Source organism: Bipolaris oryzae (assembly GCF_000523455.1).
Source record: "Bipolaris oryzae ATCC 44560 unplaced genomic scaffold scaffold_155, whole genome shotgun sequence".
Lineage (NCBI taxonomy): Eukaryota > Fungi > Ascomycota > Dothideomycetes > Pleosporales > Pleosporaceae > Bipolaris > Bipolaris oryzae.
In genome coordinates this window covers 21,360-41,341 of record NW_006911431.1, presented here as the reverse complement: position 1 = coordinate 41,341, position 19,982 = coordinate 21,360, and the positions used below count along the sequence as shown (strand labels likewise).

At 49.0% G+C, this 19,982-nt stretch overlaps 10 protein-coding genes across 10 annotated transcripts; 4 read left to right on the top strand and 6 right to left on the bottom strand.

The window, feature by feature from the left end:
* Positions 1-135: 135 nt before the first annotated feature.
* COCMIDRAFT_104447 (uncharacterized protein) lies at positions 136-2,609 on the bottom strand (the record flags this gene model as incomplete). The annotated part of the gene is made up of 3 exons (XM_007693203.1): positions 136-1,254; positions 1,310-1,713; positions 1,766-2,609. The coding sequence occupies 3 exons, from the start codon at positions 2,607-2,609 to the stop codon at positions 136-138; spliced, it is 2,367 nt and encodes a 788-aa protein (XP_007691393.1).
* Positions 2,610-3,564: 955 nt separating this feature from the next.
* On the top strand, positions 3,565-4,660 carry COCMIDRAFT_8277 (glycosyltransferase family 34 protein; the record flags this gene model as incomplete). The annotated part of the gene is made up of 3 exons (XM_007693180.1): positions 3,565-3,614; positions 3,670-4,279; positions 4,334-4,660. 3 exons carry the CDS (start codon positions 3,565-3,567, stop codon positions 4,658-4,660), a joined length of 987 nt encoding a protein of 328 aa, XP_007691370.1.
* A 209-nt stretch (positions 4,661-4,869) lies between these two features.
* On the bottom strand, positions 4,870-6,157 carry COCMIDRAFT_104449 (glycosyltransferase family 25 protein; the record flags this gene model as incomplete). Its single annotated transcript, XM_007693202.1, has 4 exons — positions 4,870-5,680; positions 5,728-5,795; positions 5,846-5,989; positions 6,041-6,157. 4 exons carry the CDS (start codon positions 6,155-6,157, stop codon positions 4,870-4,872), a joined length of 1,140 nt encoding a protein of 379 aa, XP_007691392.1.
* A 1,304-nt stretch (positions 6,158-7,461) lies between these two features.
* COCMIDRAFT_39808 (uncharacterized protein) lies at positions 7,462-8,535 on the top strand (the record flags this gene model as incomplete). The annotated part of the gene is made up of 1 exon (XM_007693192.1): positions 7,462-8,535. One exon carries the CDS (start codon positions 7,462-7,464, stop codon positions 8,533-8,535), a length of 1,074 nt encoding a protein of 357 aa, XP_007691382.1.
* Positions 8,536-9,250: 715 nt separating this feature from the next.
* On the bottom strand, positions 9,251-10,024 carry COCMIDRAFT_8274 (uncharacterized protein; the record flags this gene model as incomplete). Its single annotated transcript, XM_007693179.1, has 3 exons — positions 9,251-9,701; positions 9,762-9,948; positions 10,000-10,024. The coding sequence occupies 3 exons, from the start codon at positions 10,022-10,024 to the stop codon at positions 9,251-9,253; spliced, it is 663 nt and encodes a 220-aa protein (XP_007691369.1).
* Positions 10,025-11,505: 1,481 nt separating this feature from the next.
* On the bottom strand, positions 11,506-12,507 carry COCMIDRAFT_29226 (uncharacterized protein; the record flags this gene model as incomplete). Its single annotated transcript, XM_007693189.1, has 1 exon — positions 11,506-12,507. The coding sequence occupies one exon, from the start codon at positions 12,505-12,507 to the stop codon at positions 11,506-11,508; it is 1,002 nt and encodes a 333-aa protein (XP_007691379.1).
* A 1,222-nt stretch (positions 12,508-13,729) lies between these two features.
* Positions 13,730-15,779, top strand: COCMIDRAFT_104411 (uncharacterized protein; the record flags this gene model as incomplete). The annotated part of the gene is made up of 2 exons (XM_007693201.1): positions 13,730-15,105; positions 15,158-15,779. The coding sequence occupies 2 exons, from the start codon at positions 13,730-13,732 to the stop codon at positions 15,777-15,779; spliced, it is 1,998 nt and encodes a 665-aa protein (XP_007691391.1).
* Positions 15,780-16,249: 470 nt separating this feature from the next.
* Positions 16,250-16,894, top strand: COCMIDRAFT_29224 (uncharacterized protein; the record flags this gene model as incomplete). The annotated part of the gene is made up of 2 exons (XM_007693188.1): positions 16,250-16,493; positions 16,641-16,894. The coding sequence occupies 2 exons, from the start codon at positions 16,250-16,252 to the stop codon at positions 16,892-16,894; spliced, it is 498 nt and encodes a 165-aa protein (XP_007691378.1).
* A 224-nt stretch (positions 16,895-17,118) lies between these two features.
* COCMIDRAFT_29223 (uncharacterized protein) lies at positions 17,119-18,429 on the bottom strand (the record flags this gene model as incomplete). Its single annotated transcript, XM_007693187.1, has 3 exons — positions 17,119-18,172; positions 18,239-18,300; positions 18,421-18,429. 3 exons carry the CDS (start codon positions 18,427-18,429, stop codon positions 17,119-17,121), a joined length of 1,125 nt encoding a protein of 374 aa, XP_007691377.1.
* A 678-nt stretch (positions 18,430-19,107) lies between these two features.
* On the bottom strand, positions 19,108-19,554 carry COCMIDRAFT_29222 (uncharacterized protein; the record flags this gene model as incomplete). Its single annotated transcript, XM_007693186.1, has 2 exons — positions 19,108-19,413; positions 19,471-19,554. The coding sequence occupies 2 exons, from the start codon at positions 19,552-19,554 to the stop codon at positions 19,108-19,110; spliced, it is 390 nt and encodes a 129-aa protein (XP_007691376.1).
* Positions 19,555-19,982: the final 428 nt, after the last annotated feature.

The window sequence follows — 19,982 nt, the reverse complement described above, 5'->3', positions numbered from 1 at the left end:
CTCAAATACTACTCATTAACTATCATATGATTGTTCAACAAACGGCAGATTGTGGGTATCACATTGTGGGAAAGCAAGGAAATCTATTGTTGCGCTATTTTGGCATTGTATAGAAGGAAAAAAGAGGTATACCGGCTAGATCTCATAGCTAGAGATGTCTGGTAGTATGCCATTGAAAAATTCGCTCATGACTTTCCTCAGCTGTTCCAACTCCTGCTTGTTGGAGGTGACTACATCATCGTTCAAACAGATTTGGCCAGCCTTCTTGCTTTGTTTAAGATATGGCCTCAGCAAAACATGCTCAGCTTGCTCCGCATCTGTGATCATGTAGAACATAGCATCTGGATTGACAATCGTGTATTGGAATTTGATTAGTGCTTTGATCACTGTCTCCCGCTGTTTGGCCTTCTGAGCAGGATGAGGCAGAAGAGGCTCCAGTCCAGCTCGTTGCCGGTTGAGAACCAGTTTGACCAAGCAATCGCCACAGCGTGGTGACTCACGTGTGACCCGATCAAAGATTGTTGCCGTAGAAAATACGGGACTGCGTGCTTCAGCATCGCTGGATGATATAGAAAATCCCGGTGCCAAGCAATCTTCCATATCGAATGCATCGCAGTCCAGATCCTTGGTCATGATTGGTCCGTCCAGAGATGTCCAGAGGATATCGTTGTTTACAACTGGGGGTTTGAGTCCAGCTTGTTCGAGATAGTCCTGGACGTGGTAGTAAATACGGCGTCGATATATCTCTGGGGTTTCATTGCTCAAACCCTCTGCTAGATCATTGATGACATTCTGGCGTTCATCCCAGTCCAAGTAGCCATCATTGTTGGTGTCGCTTCGCATCATAATGTAGCTCCAAAGCAGTGCCTCTCGGTGTCTTTCCATTGTGTAATGGAAGATGATATACCACGAGTAGAGCTGAAAACCATTCTCGCCTCGAAACCGCTGATATGCACTTCTCAAAGCTGGCCTAGGAAAGCTAGTGATTGCTTCTCTCGCGATGCTCCGAGATAAAGAGTGACCAAAGTGCACTTGACCCTTACGCTTGCGGGCACCAAACCGTCGGTTCAGAAGCCAAGACGTGTAGATTAGGAAGGGTTTCTCTCCGAAGCGCTCGGCGTCTTTCTCTGTAGGAGGCTGTAACGTGTTGTATGCATTGGTCTTGAAACCAAGAGTAGGACCGAATAGTGGCGAATATATATCGGACGCTGAATGGGGCTTGCCCAAAATCATGTCATCGGAGAGAGCAAACAGCTATATGGTATTAACACACTGCTAAGTGCTAAGACGAGGGGCATTTGAGACTCACTCTATCCACTTCGGACTTGGTGTTGTAGAGTTGGTTCTCAATAGTGAGAGAATCAAAACTCGGCAAACATTTGCGTTCCTCGGGTCCAAAGAACTCTTCCTGACTGAGGACCTGAACCTTTTCCATATCAGACCTCAACCAGTGAGGCCATTGCTTACCATACGTAGTTGGTGATGAATCATCCTTCTTGGCATTCTTGAAAGCGTTGACGAGGATCTGGATTCGGTTCGTGAAATGACCGGCATATTTCTCAACACTGCGCATGGAATAACGGAGCTCGTCCCACTCGCGATATCTGTTGGAGCCATGCGATTCAATCCAGACTCCATCTGCGTCGTTTAGTGAGGAGTTTAGTTCATAAGGCTTCATAGTATCAGCCAACTCTTGCTGCGATCCATTCACCCCTGCAAATTTGATTAGCAAGTGAGACGTTATGCTTATCGTACTAATACTCACAAGTGTATACAAAATCAATCCTAGGCTCGTCAAGCTTCGGGCCTGAGTAACGCGCCTTCGAGATCCATTCATCCTCCCAACCTTGGAGGACCACATCCTTTACAGAGACTTCAAATGGGACATGATAGAGGTCTGGAAGTCCTTCAGCCTTTTCTTTAAGTTCTTCGCATTGATCCCAGCTAGGAAAGTCGTAATGCTCTGACCATGGTGTCTGGGTTTCCAAAGTTTCAAGGGGTGGCTGATTCTTATTGATATTCTGAGGTTGAGCTAGATCCTCGGCATCGTCCTTGACCTTTGTGTCCATAATCGGAATTTGAGCATTTTCGTTGGATACGATATCTCCAGACTCGGATTCAGTAGCATCGTCATCATCAGGGTGTTTCAATTTTGAAGCATGCTCTACACCACCTTGGTTCCGGTGCTCTTCGATTTTCTCGATATCGTCTAGATCGTGAGTTTCGGCGTCCTCATCAGTGGTCAGCGCAGAGCCGCTTCCTCCTAAGGGCCCAGCATCGTGGCTATGAATGTTACGAGGTCGAGTATCAGGACGGGGTGAAAGAGCGAGGTGAGGAACTTCAGCATTCAAGATCCGCTCTGGGTTAGGGTGCGAATGGCGGACGTTGATCCGCCCAGCGCGAGGCGACTCTGCTTCGATTATCGCTTCAACAGTTTCCGGTAACGGATTTGAAGTGAGAGGCTTCAAGCCGGCTTCTGAATTCGCCCACTTACTCCAAGTGACTGTGCCAGAATTCCAGAAACAAAAAACAAAGAAGATGATCAAGGCCCAAATATACCGGCGGAATGAACGGCGTGACCTGTAAAGCACATTGCTCCGGCCAATCATGACGCGCTTAATAACTAAAAGGAGCAACTCAACGCGACAGACATAAAGAGGGTGATAGAATAGAAAAAGTTCACAAAGGGCCAGACAAGCACGAACTGCGATACCATTCAGCGTTTGTGTAAGGAAGAAATATAGTATTCTGTGATGCACTCGTCACATTGTTCGTTTACTATGTGCCGCGGGGCTCTCGCAGTAGACCGAAACCGCCGGCACCCCTAAATCACGGTGCATTTCGAAGCGGAAGTTCCACCTTTAGTGTTTTTCTTCTGGGCTAAGCGGATCTCGTGTTCAGCTCTGAGCACTATAGTACAATGGACTAGGATGCGAGACCGATGCGATGTGATGCTAGTTAGCGCATACTAATTTCCACAGGGGCACGTCGGGATCTACCGATCGCCACCACCAAACGACCCCGACGGGTGTAGTATGATCTCCCGTGCGTCCCCACAAGCCATCGTCTAGGCACAGCCATCGGTACTAACACAGCGTATGCCCAATGTTCCGCGGCTGGGCCGTTCGAAATTTGTTTCCAAGACGGCTTGTTTGTCAGTGCTCTAGATAGTGGGTTATTTAACATGTACCTCACTCAAAACGTTGCCACGCTTGCAACACCGTCTCTCAGCGGCTGTCAATGTCCCCACGGCAATTCCCGAAAACTTGTGCGTTTGCATTCCGTGGAACCTATCGGGGTATTTTCCGTGATACATCCAGCAAGTAGCATTTTTGTGCACCTTGAGGGCCATCATCGATCGGTATTCTGAGTTGTCACATTCTGCCCTCTCCTTTGGCACCACTCTTTTTCTTGACTTTGTTACTCTGGCCACAGCCTGAACCGTGATCGATACGGGATGTCCGGGCCAGCTTCCCCTGCTTCGAGGCGACAACGAATGCCAAACCTTACGAGATTTTCTAAATATGCATTGGTTGTACTTGTCGTACTTCTGACAGTAGCACTATGGAGGCCATCCGAACCGCCGCCAACGATATCAGAATATATATCCCACAGTGAGGACGATATTAAAGTGCAAGGGAAATTGCATCATTCAGAACATCATAACAGCGCAGAGGACAAAGAAGGTGAAGGCAATGGATCGACACAACTCGCCGCCGGTCTAGATTCCAAAGATGGACCAAGCTCATCCGAGTCGCTCGCAGCACCGAATACCAAGCTTCCATCTTCAAGCTCACCCTCATTTCCCAAATTCGGTAAAATCACTGCAACATTTGGAGAGCCAGATCCACCATATGAAAACGCCATAGCATCACACAAACTCCACAATGAAATCCATGGATACCCGCACTTCATTCTGCGCGAGAAAATGCTCCGGGGTCTATGGTCCAAGCACGCCTACATCATGACTATCATCGGAAACGAACTTGCAAAGCCAAAAGACGAGCGATTAGCCTGGGTCTTATGGCATGATCGCGACACAGTGTTGATGAACCCGCAACTTCCTTTGAATATTTTCGTTCCTCCTTCACCGGCATTCGATCACATCCACATGCTCGTTACGAATGACAGGAATGGCCTTAATAACGGGGTATTCCTGTGCCGGGTATCGGCTGCGAGCTTCAAGTTCTTTGCAAGTGCATTGAGTATCAGAGAGTACCAGCCTGAGATACAGTTGAAGTATACTGAGCAATCAGGCATGGAAGAAGTTATTAAACGTGTACGTTGATCATATCTCAATTCGTCGTCTTTGGTTGTGCTAAGGAAATCACAGGAGAACTGGAATAATATTATAGCATACGTCCCTCAGCGCTGGTTCAACGGCTTCCCGCCCACCAAGAAGGATCTAGCAGCGGGCAAGCCATCGGCATCCCGTCCGGGATCCCTACTAATTCACTTTGCCTCTAATCGTGATGGGAAGAGGCCAGAACGAATGGCTCATTGGAGTGCGATTGCAAAGAAAAGAACAGCGGCATGGGACAAGCCTGTTGAGAAGACAGGGTACATCAAGGAAATTACTGAGTACTGGGATAGATTAGGGAAAGGCGAGAGTCAGCAGAATATCATTGAAGATATTGAAGGTCGTGTTTGGAATTTATGAAGAATAAAGTCCATTAGTGATTTGTTTTTTGCGACAACACTTCCACTTTTAGCTCATTACCTACCAATATCATACTAATCTTGCAACCTTCCGATATGAGAGAAATAGTACGCTCAAGATTCGATTAGGCGAGGATGAAGTATTAGCAGTGATGTTCTCGCACCAATATAATTCAACGTATTAATTGCTTGCTTTGCTATATCTCCAATTCAGGTGACCGATTGTGTCGCAAATTCTTCCGGCTCCACAGTAACCACCTCACCCACCGGGAATTCAAATGTGCTTACATCCATCTCCGCCATCAAGTCATGAGCAGGATCAACAGCCTGAAACTTAGTCTCCTGTTGCAGCAACCCTCTCAAATTCAAACTCACTGGAAACACCGTAAACTTACTCTCCCCTTTCTTTCGCATAAGCTTGCTTCTTTGCCCACTATAACCAGACTCCTTCTTGCTATCCTCAACTTTGCGATCAGAGTCCCTATCTAAAGCTCCAATGGCACGATACAGTCCGAATATCATGGGGTATGCTCCCAGGCAAAAAGGTTCGGGCCAGTTACCATCATGACGGCATAGTTCTTGTATGGCTACATCAATAGACTGAGCGTTTGGTAGCAGTGACTGGTCATATAACAGCCTAGCCGCCCCACGGAGGGATAATGCGTAGGCGCCCGTGCCGGTCAGCTTGTTAACCTCCATGATAACTCGTGTGTGGTTCCCCTTTAACTTTTCCGCGCTCAGATCCGGCTTACGACGAATGATACGCCGTGATTCTGGTATTACCGTCGGATCATTATGGGTAACGTAGTACTTTCCCGACTTATGTGGTTTGTTGTTCACTCCGAGATGGCCGAGGGTGAGCAAATTCCACGAGTCCCCGTAAGGGGAGTGTAGGGGCAAGGTGCTATTCTGAATGGCCCGGACGCCACGGGAGAAGGACAGCATCTGTAATTTCAGCAATACGTCCCAGTCTGCATCATCTTCAATGATGAGAGCCGATTGAATTTGGTTCTGCACCATTCTGTAGATTGTGAGACATATGTACGTGGAGTAGAGGGCTGCATTTACTTTTGATAGACGTTCAAATGTGCGCGCCAACAACCGTACGCACCGAGGCCCTCTTCACCTCTCCAAAACTGAAAAGTGTTAGGCAAAAAACAAAAGGTTTATTGCAAGATCGCCATACAGCTGGGAATGCTTTGGGGTGCATCAACGATGCATTCACACCATCTACAAACTCAATTTCGAGATGCGATACCAAAGCCATGAGGGCAAGATAATCCCGTTTATCGGGACGATGTGCCATGGAAATTGCATAGATCTTTTGGAACTACACTTGATGTTAGACCGAGTCACGTTTACTCGCAGACATATTTCTTACACCCAAAGTGCTGTTTTGGGTATCCCAAATGGGATCATCAGCGGGCTCCACCCTGGATACCCTCAACTGAGCATTGTTGATGCCTGGCGGTGGAGCTCTTGATGTACCAAATCGCATCCGTGTCGAGCCTACTGTTTGCTCAAACGCGCCCGATCCAGTATTAAAAGAAATAAACAAAACAATCGAAGCAAGGACCATGAAAGACAGGGCAACAAGGTGAAAGATAGACTTTGGAAAGTACATCTTGAAAAGAGTGGCTATCGATCAAAATCGATGCTGCAGTTTCTCGGCTTGGTCCACGCAAAGGGTATACCATAGGAACTTCTAGATCTGCTTGAAGATAATAATGGGGCACGCGAGCAAGTTTGCTCGGCGGAGCCCCTTACCCATCTTACAGATATTGGTGGCTGGTAGTGAACTTTACTAGTTGTACATTAGCGCCAGGGGTTCCGCGGATCAGATCTTCGCCAATCTTCGCCTGTGCGCCGCTACTATGAACACTTAATTACCCCTACCTTTACAAAGGACGCGGATCTTACCCGTCAGGTAGGTTATAATTTAGGACCAATTTGTGAGTTGCCCATGTCGCTGAGCTAACAGAATTAGAAATTACGGGAGTATATATCTGTGGATGTACTTGGCGAGATAGTTCAGCCCCTTGACATCTATCATGTATGTTGATAGCACTGTGTGAGCAGGATATAAGATGACTGGTGTCGGGTGTAAGAGTTGGTTTTTGTAGATATGAGAGTTGGGGGCTTATTGCCTTTTACTATCCGCATGCCCGTCGTGTAGTAGTGCAAAATAAGGTCTTGCCTTCAGTGTCCAGTTGATGAAAAAGGCTGATATCAAAGGCATCATCAAAATATTGGTATCGGCTATCGGCGCAAACGCCTAATTGTGCAGTCCGATAGTCTTCGGTCGTGTCGGGATCGGTGACATACTCGTCTTTGAAATCTTGAAATCAAACGTTTGCTTGACGACATCACAAATGAGATTGTACTAAACCCGATTGCAGCATCTAGGGGTTTAATTGAGCAGTCTATCATGAATCGACTGAAGCGTATGCGGATTTCAAGGCCGACGCGAGAAAAATGCCATGGCTCTGAGCAGTGAACTTCTCGAGGAATATAATCCCTCGGCAGTTGATAAAGTTGATACAAGGTGGGTGGCCATGGTATTCGATGCCATAAATTTAAGACTCTACCAGACGTTTTTCAACTATAGAGAGCAGTCCTGATGCTATCGACGCATGAGCAGAGTGATGAGGAGAAATACGAGCTGAAGCTGAAGCTGAAGCTGAAGCTGAATCGTGGAGTCTTGGCAAAACAGGCAACCAGCACCAGCCCACTGCGCACCCGACAGGACGAATATCCTCAGTAAAACCGAGCAATCCATCTCCGACAAGGCGCGAGAGAGAAATGCTTCCTCAACAGGTCCGGCTTTGTCTTCAGGCGCTGCATATCAGCATCAATGAGTTTTCTACGTTCGTAGCTTCTCGCGGTCTCGACGATGACGTCGTTGCTGCCATCACAGAAGAAGGCGGCTCCCGCCTTCAGGATACCCTCGCTCAGCTTCGACAACTCTGTGAGCTTGCAGAAGAGTGTATGTGGCCCTTGAAAATTCATCGAATCTTTCTGCTAAATGAACTACCAGTAGCAAATGTTCTCCACGAAATGCGTAGTCCCATGCAGACAGCAGGAAGCTGCAACACTGTCACGTTGCATGAACCTTTGGACATGTCTCAACCCATACAAGAAGGCAGAAATCCATACCAAGCTTCTCCTTTCGAGTCTCGCTCTGTGGATCTCGAGCGCGATAAATCGTTTGAAAACCTACCTGTCTCTATCCTGACCCGTGATCTGCTGCGCAGAGGGGTACATCCTATTCAACTTCCGAGGGATCCAAGCCTCCCTCCGATCGGGCCGATTTACCTCAGTGATATTCCTGCTGGAAAACCAAATCCTGACTTGATCACCGCGCCTCCCAATTCCAATACCCCTAGAAGCGCGTCACTCAATTGCGTTGAGCCACTGGATCAGTTTGCACACTGTAAAATTTTAATAGCTGAGGATAATCTGATCAATCAGAGAGTCATGCTGAAGATCCTGGGGAAACTAGGAATGCATAATAATGTCGTAGTTCCAGATGGCCAGGCTGCGGTGGACAGTGTTCGAGAGTTAATGGGGATATACCACCCTTTCGACTTCATCTTCATGGATGAGTCGATGCCGGTCCTCAGCGGTCACGAAGCCACGCGTCAGATCCGCGAGATGGGGTTTCAAGGTCCAATATGCGCTATGATGGTCAATACGAGGTTAGCAAACAAGCAGAGAACTTGGGACTCAGGCGCTACTACGATTATCCAGAAGCCGTTCATGGTCAGTTCTGTTCGAAATGTCTTGGAGCAGTACTTGACGCCTCTTATCGAGGAGCCAATTGTTGACGAATCACCACTGCCACGGCGAAAACCAGATATCAAGTCGAAGCTTTAAGCCTATTGCTGGTTTTGCGCTGCAGCATGCATACCTTCTTTTCTTGTCCGCGCTTCGAAGAGTTACATGAACGAAACACTGCTATTACCAAACTTGAGCAAGTTAGTTTCATATTTCACTTCTTTTGAATGTTCCAATCCTAGGGTGAGATGAAGTTACCAGAGGTCTGCTGTGAAGGCGCCGCATCCCTATGATCCAATTACTAGCCTTCTTGATATTGTTTGGAGTGAAGGAGTTGTATTTAGCAAGTCTTATATCAGAACTATGTATCTATTGCAATTGAGATTATCTTTAGTACATTTTGCTATTCGTACTAAAACTGTTGCTTCACTCAAGCTCGACTCGTCTCGTGCATTCCCAGGAGTACGGAATACAACAGAGCTTGGTTGCATGCACATCGGGAAGATAAAAACTCCCTCGAGTAAGTTTTAGTAATTCAAACTCTTAAACAAAAGCCCCCAGATCAGCCATTGTAGCTATGGGTGGATGATATGGTTTGCATGATGTCTGCACGTCGTACAAGAACTTAAATGGTGTTAAGGTTTTGTCTGGAGCTGAATATGTCACTATTGCACTGACCGATGGGAAAATCCCGAGTTCAGATGTTGTGATTGGTGCTGGCGGTAGTACCTGTGTTTTACGAGACCATTTCTAATTACGAACAAGAGGCGATGCATTCACGACTGGAAATTCGTTGAGAAACAATACCACATTGTCACTTGCGATACCACATCCTCGTCACCCTCTGCTGCCTCATCTTCTTCTGCAATTGAAAAATCCCATAAAGCAGCGCCTCAGCAGTAGGCGGACAGCCAGGTATGTAAATATCCACAGGCAGAATACGATCGACACCGCGAAGGACGCTATAGCTGTAGTGATAGTAACCTCCGCCATTAGCACAGCTGCCCATGCTTATAACCCATTTGGGGTCTGGCATCTGGTCGTAGCAGAGCCGGACAGCAGAAGCCATCTTGTTGGTGACGGTACCGGCGACAATCATGATGTCGGCCTGGCGGGGGGAGGCACGGAAGATGATGCCCAGGCGGTCCTGGTCGTAGCGTGGCATGGAGCAGTGCATCATCTCGATGCCGCAACATGCTAGGGCGAAGGTGAGGGGCCAGACGGAGCCTTGTCGTGCCCAGTTGGCGATCTGGTCGAATGTCGTTCTTGGATGTGTGTTAGCCTCCTGGGCGATTAAGTTGAGCCAGGTGTGAGGATTGACTTACAAGACGTATTCGACTGCATTATTCGGCTCTGCTTGTGACGACAGAGGGGTATTTCTTGGGAGAAGACTCTTGGACCCGGCGTGTTTGGGGCTCTGGCTTTGATGACGCCTAGCATTGACCTGTGTAGCTAGCGGCAGTGATAGTACGGGTGGTGTTCTGGGAACTAAGCACAGGCGAGGAGCAGCAACTTGATGTCGGTCGTCAGCTAGATTAAGTCAAGTGGGGAGAGGAGTCGTACTGCTGAGCATGCGTGTAGTTGCCATTGCAGAGGATGAAGATATTGCAGAAGGAAAGGTAAGATGAAAGAGACTGCATGGAGAAGGGTAGTGGGTAATAGTTCAAGGTTAGTTGCAAGAACGAAGGCACAACAAGTGCTTTGCCACCTTGCAATCTGTGCCCGGTTCTCATTGTGAGGAGTGAAATTAGAAAGAAATCTTGCAAGGACAAGGGTACACATGCACGTGAGGCATTGGGAGAGAACATGGGCATATATCTGGTAATAGAAGAAAATCATAAATCAAATGTCCTAAAAGTGAGAACAGAAGATTTCCTAATAATTATAAAACTAAATAAGAAGCATAAAGGGGTGCATGGATGTTGCTGTGCGTCAGTGTCGCCTCTGGTGCTGAGTAGGATGAGGCTCAAGCGACTTAGAAAAAGTAGGAACTCGGAGGACCGATCATGGTTTTTTGGGTGGGCATCAGCCTGTACCTCAACATTTTGTTCAGCCCTATATGGCTGGATACGGTACGTTAAGCGGGGAGGACCCACCGCTGCAAAAGAGACCGTGCCATGCAGGGGCATGCAGAATCCGTCACTCTTGTAAAACGACACGCAGTGATTTGCTCATTGCTAGCGTCGCTGCCGGCTCTCCCTGTCATGACCGCTTTCACCCGCTATGCTCCATGCCTGTACTTGCGCCATTACGGCCGGTGAGTCTCTTTACTTGCATTCTCACCCCACCTATCACGCTTTTCCAAATCCACATGACTTGAAATCTTACTCAAGACAGAAAAGGCCGCCAAAATACGATTATCAGATCTAAAATGATGCTACATGTGCGCCTTCAACACACATATGATAACACATACATGTCTAATGAGCGCGACGCCAAGTTCCAGACGGCCCGCCCTGTAGTTATGAATCAATATCATTATTGCACACACCATATAGCAGACAGTTCACCTGGTGGAGACCTGCCCACCCACAGCACCTAGTACAGCGACATTGCACTGTCTCCACCCAGGCCCAGACGGTAGCCAGATACACATCCAATCATCTCTTCCTTGTTCTTTTCGACATGATTCAGTTCATATAAACATCTACTTACATACCATCAGAGCACTGCCAGTCGTCAGCCTACTTACACTGCACAAATCAAAATCAAGCAGCCACATGTGCCTCCGCGGAGCTTACCACCTGCTAAAACAGCCGGTAACCGGACAGCCCAGTTCAAGACTCCACTAGAGGTATAATATCACACCGGGAGTAGTCGTGAACCTCTGTAGTACATCCCCTCCGAAACTCTTAAAGGACGCCTTCCCCGTGGGAAAGATGGCTTTTTCCTATAACCAAGCAGTGGCTGACTAAATGACCTTTAATCGTCTTTCTTCAAATCGACTGATCGGGCTTGCTTGAGAAGCATTATCGATTATAAAACTCTTTTGCTATATACCGTTCGACAACGCCAACTAACAAAAGGCAAAGGGTATATACACCGAGAAGATTGACAAAGACACGATAATCAGTCTCTATTCGAAACATCAATAATCCACTGAACCGCATTCTTCGCTTCCTTCAATCCATACGGCATGGTGAGTACAAAACAATGCATCTGCTTCTCCCAATGAACCCACTCTCCCTTGACACCTACTTTCGCGCATTTCTCACGCAGTATGATACCATCGGGGCTCAAGACGTCGTGACCAGCAGTGATGCCATGGACCTTGATGTTCCTCTTAGCTAGTAACGAAATATCAGCGTTAATGGGAGAAATCCGGCGATCGGCAGCATCCCAGTCGCCGCGCCACGCTTTTGCCGTTTCTCGGATGGTCTTGGGCGTGAGAAGAGGGTCTTTGGGCGCGATCTTGTCGATGTCTGGGTTTTTGCGGGTGAGGTCGATTGAGGCGCACACGGTCATGATGGCAATGGGATGCGGATTCATTTCCTGGTGCTCGCTATCTTCTCTCAAGGCCTCAAGAACAAGGCATAGCGCAATGTTCGCACCGGAAGAGTCTCCCGCAAGAATGACCCTTTCTCCGGCTTTCTCGGCTTCGGCCATGAGAGCGCGATATGTTTTCAGGCACATGGGAAATGAACTCGGTGCAGGATTGTTGGGCGCAAGCGGAGTTGAGACAATGGAGATGGTTGTGTCGGTCATCTCTTTCGCCATCTTTGCGCATAGCTTGTAGTGTTGTGGTGAGGGCGGTTCCTGCCAACTACCTCCTGCAAAATAATACATTCGCTTTTTGGAGGGCTTTTCGGGTCTATTGGGAGGCAGTACGTCGTATATGTACGTGTCGCAAACGGTGCGTTCGCGGAGTGTGCATCCGCTCAGCTTCGACTTGGACGGGTTGAGCCGGATGGAACCATCCTCGTGCTTTGGCGTGCGATTCCCAAGCTGAGAACGCATCAGTCTGACCAGCGACTGGACGACGAACATGAGAAGAGTACGGTCATCGCGGAGGGAAACTTGGATGGATGAGCCTGGCTCTGTTTCCCCGGTAGTAAGTTCGTCGGATCCCATGGCGGTTATCTTTAGTATGTAGAGTGATTCGAGAAGAAGGTAAGAAGAAGCCCTGCGGCAGGGGATCAGAATGCAGGGTAAGCGACCGTTTGTATGCATCCATGCTGACCGTAAAGTGCAACCATCATCGATATGGGAATTTGCATTTCCCACTCGGCGAGCGACACGTTGATGGTAAAGAAAGGGATCAATGACGTTGTGGCGCAGCTTGTGAAGACCGATCTGAGAGCCCTAGACAGGCTCGGGAAGATCTGACATGTGTTGGTGATCTGCACCCAGCAAGACAGCAATGTGAATGTAAACTGATGAAGACAGCGCTACACATCTTAAGAAGAGCTGGTTCTAGAACTGCCCAGAGAGGGGGGCTAGTCTGGAAATTGTTGTCTGATAGTCGAGTCGAGATACGGGTGGGTTCTAGCTCATGACGTTACTCGACACCATAACGCCATGCCCACGCCAAGCCAAGAAGCACTCCCCAATTTTGCTCGACCTCTTGGACTATCAGTATCGTCAACTCCAACATCGCGGCGCGTCTTGCTGTGCACCACTGCTACATGACATGGAAGTACAGAACTTATTTTGTGTGCCAAAAATTCTCATTTCAATGGCCATTGTGGTACGCGTCCACGAGGGTGAATCTGAGCAGAGATGACGTAGCGTGCCTGGATTCCAAAGGACAACCCACACTACACATGTCGTTGAACCCTAAGCCAACCATCTTTCCTGCCAAACCTTATTCCTGTCTTATCGGCTTTTCTGCATGCAGTATCTCACCGACAGTATGTGGCTAGTGCACTGGCTAGAAGAGACTGATCAGTTACATCTGACGTGCGCAGACGTGGAAAACAGCCCACTCAAGCTGGGCAAATGTCTTGGTCTCGAGCGCTGAGTGGCGGTGCAATGGGCGGAAATTGCTGCCAGGACCGGATCCCGCTCGCTAAATGTGCTACTCCCATGCAGCTGAGCCGATTCCGTCTTGGGTGTCTTGTCGTTCTGGGCTTCCTTCGTTCCATTTCGTCTAACTGGCGATACTCCACCTCGTTAGCATGTTTAGCAGCATCGACGCCTTGGCCTACGTGGGTCGACCAAGACTTGCAAAACAATCCACCTTATCAGGGAAAAATGTTAAAGATGGCGAACACCAGACAATGCATATACCAATTGATTGACAAGTTCCAACTGCGAATCCATCAACTCACCTACCACGCGACGTCATCAGTCAATGGCTTCGCAAGCCTATCTCACGGACGAGGAAATTAAGAAATTCATTGACGATCTCGACCACGACAAGGATGGCAACATTAGCTACTGGGAACTGGAACGGAAGCTGGACCAGGTCCACAAGGAGATAGCCCCGAAAGCCCAACCGCATAACCTTCACCACAAATCTCGCGGCGATGAAGCTCGACACGAGTTCCTCAGACACGTCATCGGGACGCGCGAGGACCACATCGAACGCGACGACTTCGCAAGGACGGTGAAAACATGGGAAATTCCATCGCTTGAGGCCGATCGGAAAGAAGCAAAAGATGAAGACGACTACCTGAAGCACATCTCGCTATACCGGCGAGCTCGAGCCTACTGGGCTGTCAAAGGACCCGAGATCATTTTCCTAGCACTTGTCCTCCTGCTGATGATCGGCTTCGGAGTCTGGCAATTCGTCAAATATCTCACTTTCGACCAGTACACGCCTGCATTCGGATGGGGAGTTGTACTTTCAAAGACGTGCGCGGGCGTGCTATATCCGACCTTTTTCTTCCTCATTCTCTCCATGTCCAGGTGGCTGTCGACATTCCTCCGCCGCTTCTATTTCATCTCGAGATTCATCAATTGGGATCTGTCCCAGTCATTCCATATCAAAATATCTATCGTCGCGCTGGTCTTTGCGACTTTGCACGCAATCGGCCATCTTAGCGGTTCCTTCGTCTTTGGTAGTATGGCGATTCGACAAGACGCCGTTGCCAATGTCCTCGGGCCAGATGCCGTACCGCGCTCATACACCAGCTTTCTTCGCTCTCTGCCAGGGTGGACCGGTCTTACGTCTCTTGGACTGTTCTATCTCTTGGCGATAATGAGTATGCCGCAGATCCGGAAGTGGAGTTATGAGGTCTTTCAACTCGGCCATTTGCTCATGTTTCCCATTATTGGGTTCATGATGGCGCATGGTACTGCAGCCCTTTTGCAATGGCCAATGTTTGGATACTGGCTTGCCTTCCCTACACTAATGGTTCTCTTTGAACGCGTTTGGCGCTTGGTTCTAAGCTTCCGCCCGATCAATGCTGACATCGAGCTACTGGACGATGAGACTGTCGCTATTACGGCAAAAGTTCCCAAGACTCGCCCTTGGGACTATAAGGCTGGGCAGTACGTGTTTGTGCAGGTTCCGCAGCTGTCCCGATTCCAGTGGCATCCGTTCACAGTATCGACATGCATCAAGAACACTATGCAGGTTCACATCAAGGCCGATGGCGACTGGACAAATCAACTCCGTGATCTGGCTAAGGAGGGGGGTAAGCGAAGCATCAAGATCGGATTAGATGGTCCATTTGGTGCACCTGCGCAACGATTCTACGACTTCGAGTACAGCATGGTTTTCGGGTAAGCTGAATACGCCTCATATCAATGCGAGCCAAATGCTAACATCTTACAGTGCTGGTATCGGCGTGACACCCTTTTCCGGAGTACTAACAGATCTCCAACAACACGAACTCGAACGAGTCAAGTCTATGGAGAACTCAGCTGAACTCTCCGACGACACTCGTCAACAATCATCGCCTTACACCAACCACCGCCGAGTCGATTTCCACTGGATGGTCCGCGATAAGAACAATCTGCTATGGTTCTCTGATCTCCTGAACGAAGTCTTCCGGACGGGACCCAAAGCCCCAGATCTCGACATCCGCATCAACACGTACGTGACGCAGAAGCGCAAGCAAATCTCTCAACATGTATTCAGGTGGTTATTGGAGAAACATCGTACGCCAGAGTTCCCCCAGTCGCCCATCACGGGTCTTGTCAATCCCACTCATTTTGGACGGCCGGACATCCGCGGCATCATGGAGCGACATTATGATGATATGAGCAAGGTGCTAGCGGAGGGACTGGATGATAAGAACCAAGGCAGTAATGATGAAGTCAAGGTCGGCGTTTTTTTCTGTGGTCCGCCTGTCATTGGCCAGCAGATTGCGGATCAGTGCAGCATGTTGAGTGCGAGAGCACGGAATGAGGGTAGGAAGATTGAGTATCGGTTCATGATTGAGGTCTTTGGTTAGATTATATAATTTGGAAATATTGAAATTCCTGTTCACGAATAACTGAATGCATAGTCTCAGAGGGAAATTCTATGGCCCCATCTTGTACGAAAAATAAAAATAAAAAATATTCCACCAGACAAAACATGTGAAGACAACTTTGCGTGTCCAGGAACTTCGAATGCAGGGGCACGTGCACTAGCGTTACTTACGTATAGTACTAACTCCGCAGCATTAACGCCGACGTGTCGGAACAGCAACCTCCACACCCGCACTCATCCTCTACAACAATCATTCTCCGCAACCCTACTTCTCAACCCCCGACCTTCTTTTCCTCCACAAAACACCTTCCCCCCTCCCCCCCCCCAAAAAAAAGAGCCTACCTCCTCAACCCCAACCGCTTTCCAACCCACCTTCAACACCACAACCCCGCAACGCCGCCGCCCTCCGCCCACCAAATCCACCCCCCCCTCTCTCTATTCCAGCAAACCATGGCCTCAACAGCCGCAAAGCGCCTCTTCAAAGAATACCGCGCCCTATCCTCGGACCCGCCCGAGGGCATAACCGCCGGCCCCATAAACGAAGACGACATGTTCATCTGGGAAGCCCTAATCCAAGGGCCCGAAGGCACCCCGTTCGAAGGCGGTGTTTTCCCCGCTGAACTGCGGTTTCCCAAGGATTACCCCTTGGCGCCCCCCAAGATGAAGTTTATTACCGATATGTGGCATCCGAATGGTACGTCATTACACTTTTTTTTCTCTTCTTCTTCTTCTTCTTCTTCTTCTCCTTTCCTGATTGCTGTGTGGTATTTGAGGGGAAGGAGGGTTTGGAGAGAAAGGGTGTTTGTGGAGGGCAAAAAAAAACTGACGTTTTTTTTGGTAGTCTATCCCAACGGCGAAGTTTGCATTTCGATTCTACATGCGCCCGGTGAAGATCCCATGCAGTACGAACAAGCGTCGGAGCGGTGGTCGCCGATTCAAAGTGTGGAGAAGATTCTGATTAGTGTCATGAGTATGTTGGCGGAGCCGAATGATGAGAGTCCGGCGAATGTGGATGCGGCGAGGATGTGGAGGGAGAAGAGGGCCGAGTATGAGAGTATTGTTAGGGCGAATGTAAGGAAGAGTTTGGGGTTGTAAAGGTGGGGATGAATAGATTATGGGTTATGGATTATGAATGCATATGTCTGTACGGAGTTGGATTGAAAATGTTATCATGTTCGATTTTGTGTAGTGTGTTGTGTAGGTGATGATTTATGTGAAGCCTTTGCTTGAAGAATTAACAAAATAGTAATGACGCCGTATCCCCGCTGCCCAAACCAAGCAAGTACTCTCGCGTTTGCCATCATAATCTCATAATTCGTTCAAACAATCTCCAAATCAAACGCCTCGCCATAGCCATTGTAGCACACGCCCCGGTAATTCCATGTCGGACACTTGGCCTGCACATTACCACTCCGATCGGTAGCGCGACTGAAAATCGTAACATCCTTGCCCTTGTCGATCTTGACTCTTGCCTTCCACAGTGCCCACGCCCACTTGAGCTCCACGTTCTTTGCATCTTCGCCTTCGTACTCGTTAATCAGTTCAGCCTCCTCCCACGACTGTCCGTCATCGACGCTAACCTCGACCTTGACAATGGGACCGTCTGCTCCGCTGGGTAATGCGTAGCCCTTGACTTCGATTGTGCCATCTGCATCTCGTTGCACGGTAGTACCTGATTTTGGGACACCGACGACGCTGTTGACTGGCATTTCCTCGATCGAGCTCACTTTGCCCCACCATTCTTTTGCCTTTTCCTTGCTATCTGCCTCAGGAGGCAGGATCTTGTAGTCTTGCTGCTGGTAGTAATTCTGGCTCTCGCACATTTGGACGGAGATCTGATCGAGCCACTTGACGCACCTGGCGCCAGCAATGCCGGGAGTGACGACGCGAACAGGGGCGCCGCGGTTTGGTGTGAGTGGCTTGCCGTTCATCTCAAGAGCAATCATGATTGCATTTTCCGGGTTCATCGCCCGTGAAAGCGGGATGCTGGCGCCGTAGTAGCTGTCATCCTGTGTAGTCGTCTGAAAGCAAGAGAAAGCGACATGGGCTTCGCTCATTCTTCCCTCTTCAACCTTTACACCGGCCTTGTTCAGGACGTCCTTTAGGAGAGGACCACTCCATTTGCAATTCATGACTGCGCCATCATACCAATCTATACCGCAGACTTCCTTCAATTTCGTTCGCATGGTGTGGCGGCGGTTTCCCGCACACTGCAACGCACTAACAACATGGTGCTGTGGAAGTGCCTGGAGATCTGCAATGGAGAGCGAAACCTCATTCTTTACAAGCCCGGTAACCGCTACTCGGTGCGTATCAATGTCGATGTATGGAATGGGCCCATGGTTACGATCGTAGCCGTCTTTTGTGATGAAACTAGAGACCCACCATTAGCCCCCGGATTTCACACTTGCTCCACTGCGCTTGCGGCCATATAAATACCTCTGGACGAGCTTGTCAAGCTCCGGCTCGCGATTTAGCGGCTTTTCGACCGAGTATACAAGCTATGACATCAGAGTCAGCCCTATGCTTCGTAAAGGGACGTAAAACCCAGTCTGGCGTTCCAACTAGGTAACGTAGTCTGCCGTTTTAGGCAGATTTGATGGTGAAAACGGGGCGTGTACCTGAACCATGGTGGTCTATTGTGGTATGGCGGCGATGGCGTGATTGAGTGATGGAAGGCGTAGACGAAAAGCAGCGGGACCGCGCAGGTATAAGCGACGGCCGTGGGGGCGGGGTAACGGCGGCTTCGGCTTTTTGGCGGGAACCACGTGTTGATGCAATGAGGCAGGTGCAGAGGCGGTGTACGGGTAGCAGCGGTCTGGGGACCTTGGTTGCTTGAAGATGCACACGTTGGGTATGGAAAGGAGGTCGAGGATTTATTGAATCCTGCACGATATGCTTTGATCGGCGTCATGGCGCTGGAATAGCAAGTGATTTTGGTGTTATCGGGGTCTACACGCTTGTTCTAGCATTGAGTTTGTTCATCGCTTTTGTAGTGGCACTGCGCAATCGCCGTTATTCACTTCGGGGATTAGCTAATTTCGGGGTCTACGTCACGTCGGGGACTACTTGAGAACCATGCTCAATGGTCTTACTATAAAATCCATTGGACTGATGAATTCTCTCGTCGTGTACTAACTTATCAGTACATATTCCTCCTGCAACATCCCGATGACGCGATCCTTTCTGTATATCGCCATTGGCTGAACCTTCTCTCGCCAGCCGCACATGCGTACATTCCTCTCCACCTTACGCTCAAAAGCATCTTGAGACTATCCGTGTTAGGCCCATCCATTCTCTCCTCGTGCTTATCTCATTGGCTTCTGTGCTGCGAAGGGCCTGACCGCTATCTTGCGGTAGAGCACATGGGCTGGGAAATCCTGATACTCCTCCGTCTCTTGTTTGGGCATGCTCTCATCCTCCTCCCTATCAACTCTCTTTAATCCCCCCTCCATGACCTTCCATATCCCCCCTCTCCTTTTATCAGCTCTCTCTCGCTGCTCCTCTTCTTCCTGGTTTCCTTCCCGCTCTCCCTCCCTTTCCACTCGCTCCCAATAAGCATCCTCAACACATCCAATCTTACACCGCACACATTCCACCGCACAAGCATGCGCCTACTCAACATCAGCGCACTCGGCTCTCTTCTTTGCTTCTTTTTTTTAAGCACTAACCTCGCGAGTATCCATTGGACCGCGACAAGCATCTTCAGCTGCGACGAGCGCCAATAACGATATCACCACCATCTGAAAAGTCATGAGGAGGATAGGGATGATGATGAAAATCCCACAACAGGAATATTCACTCATGATTCCGGGTTTGGAAGATATTAAAGGTAGGCAGATGACTACTATGCTGGTTCTAAGACTAGGGTTGCAGAGTCCCTTTTCTCCGAGTGTGAGTGATATGCAGCGTCTTGTTGCGAACAGAAGTGGACATATATACATGGGGGATACCAAAACATTGCGTTTGCCGTTTGATTATGCCGCGTTGGTTGGAGGCTGGGAAGAGCAGCTGTCGCGAGGTAGTCACATCCTGCAGATGACGAACTAATTAGCACGCTTGAAATGCGTTAGATTAGCTTGCAGCAAGACAGCTACGTTCGCTCAACATGCTGCGTTTGGTCGGACACGAAGTACTTTGCCAGCAATCCACAAACGGGCAGTGATAATCTTGCATTGGTACC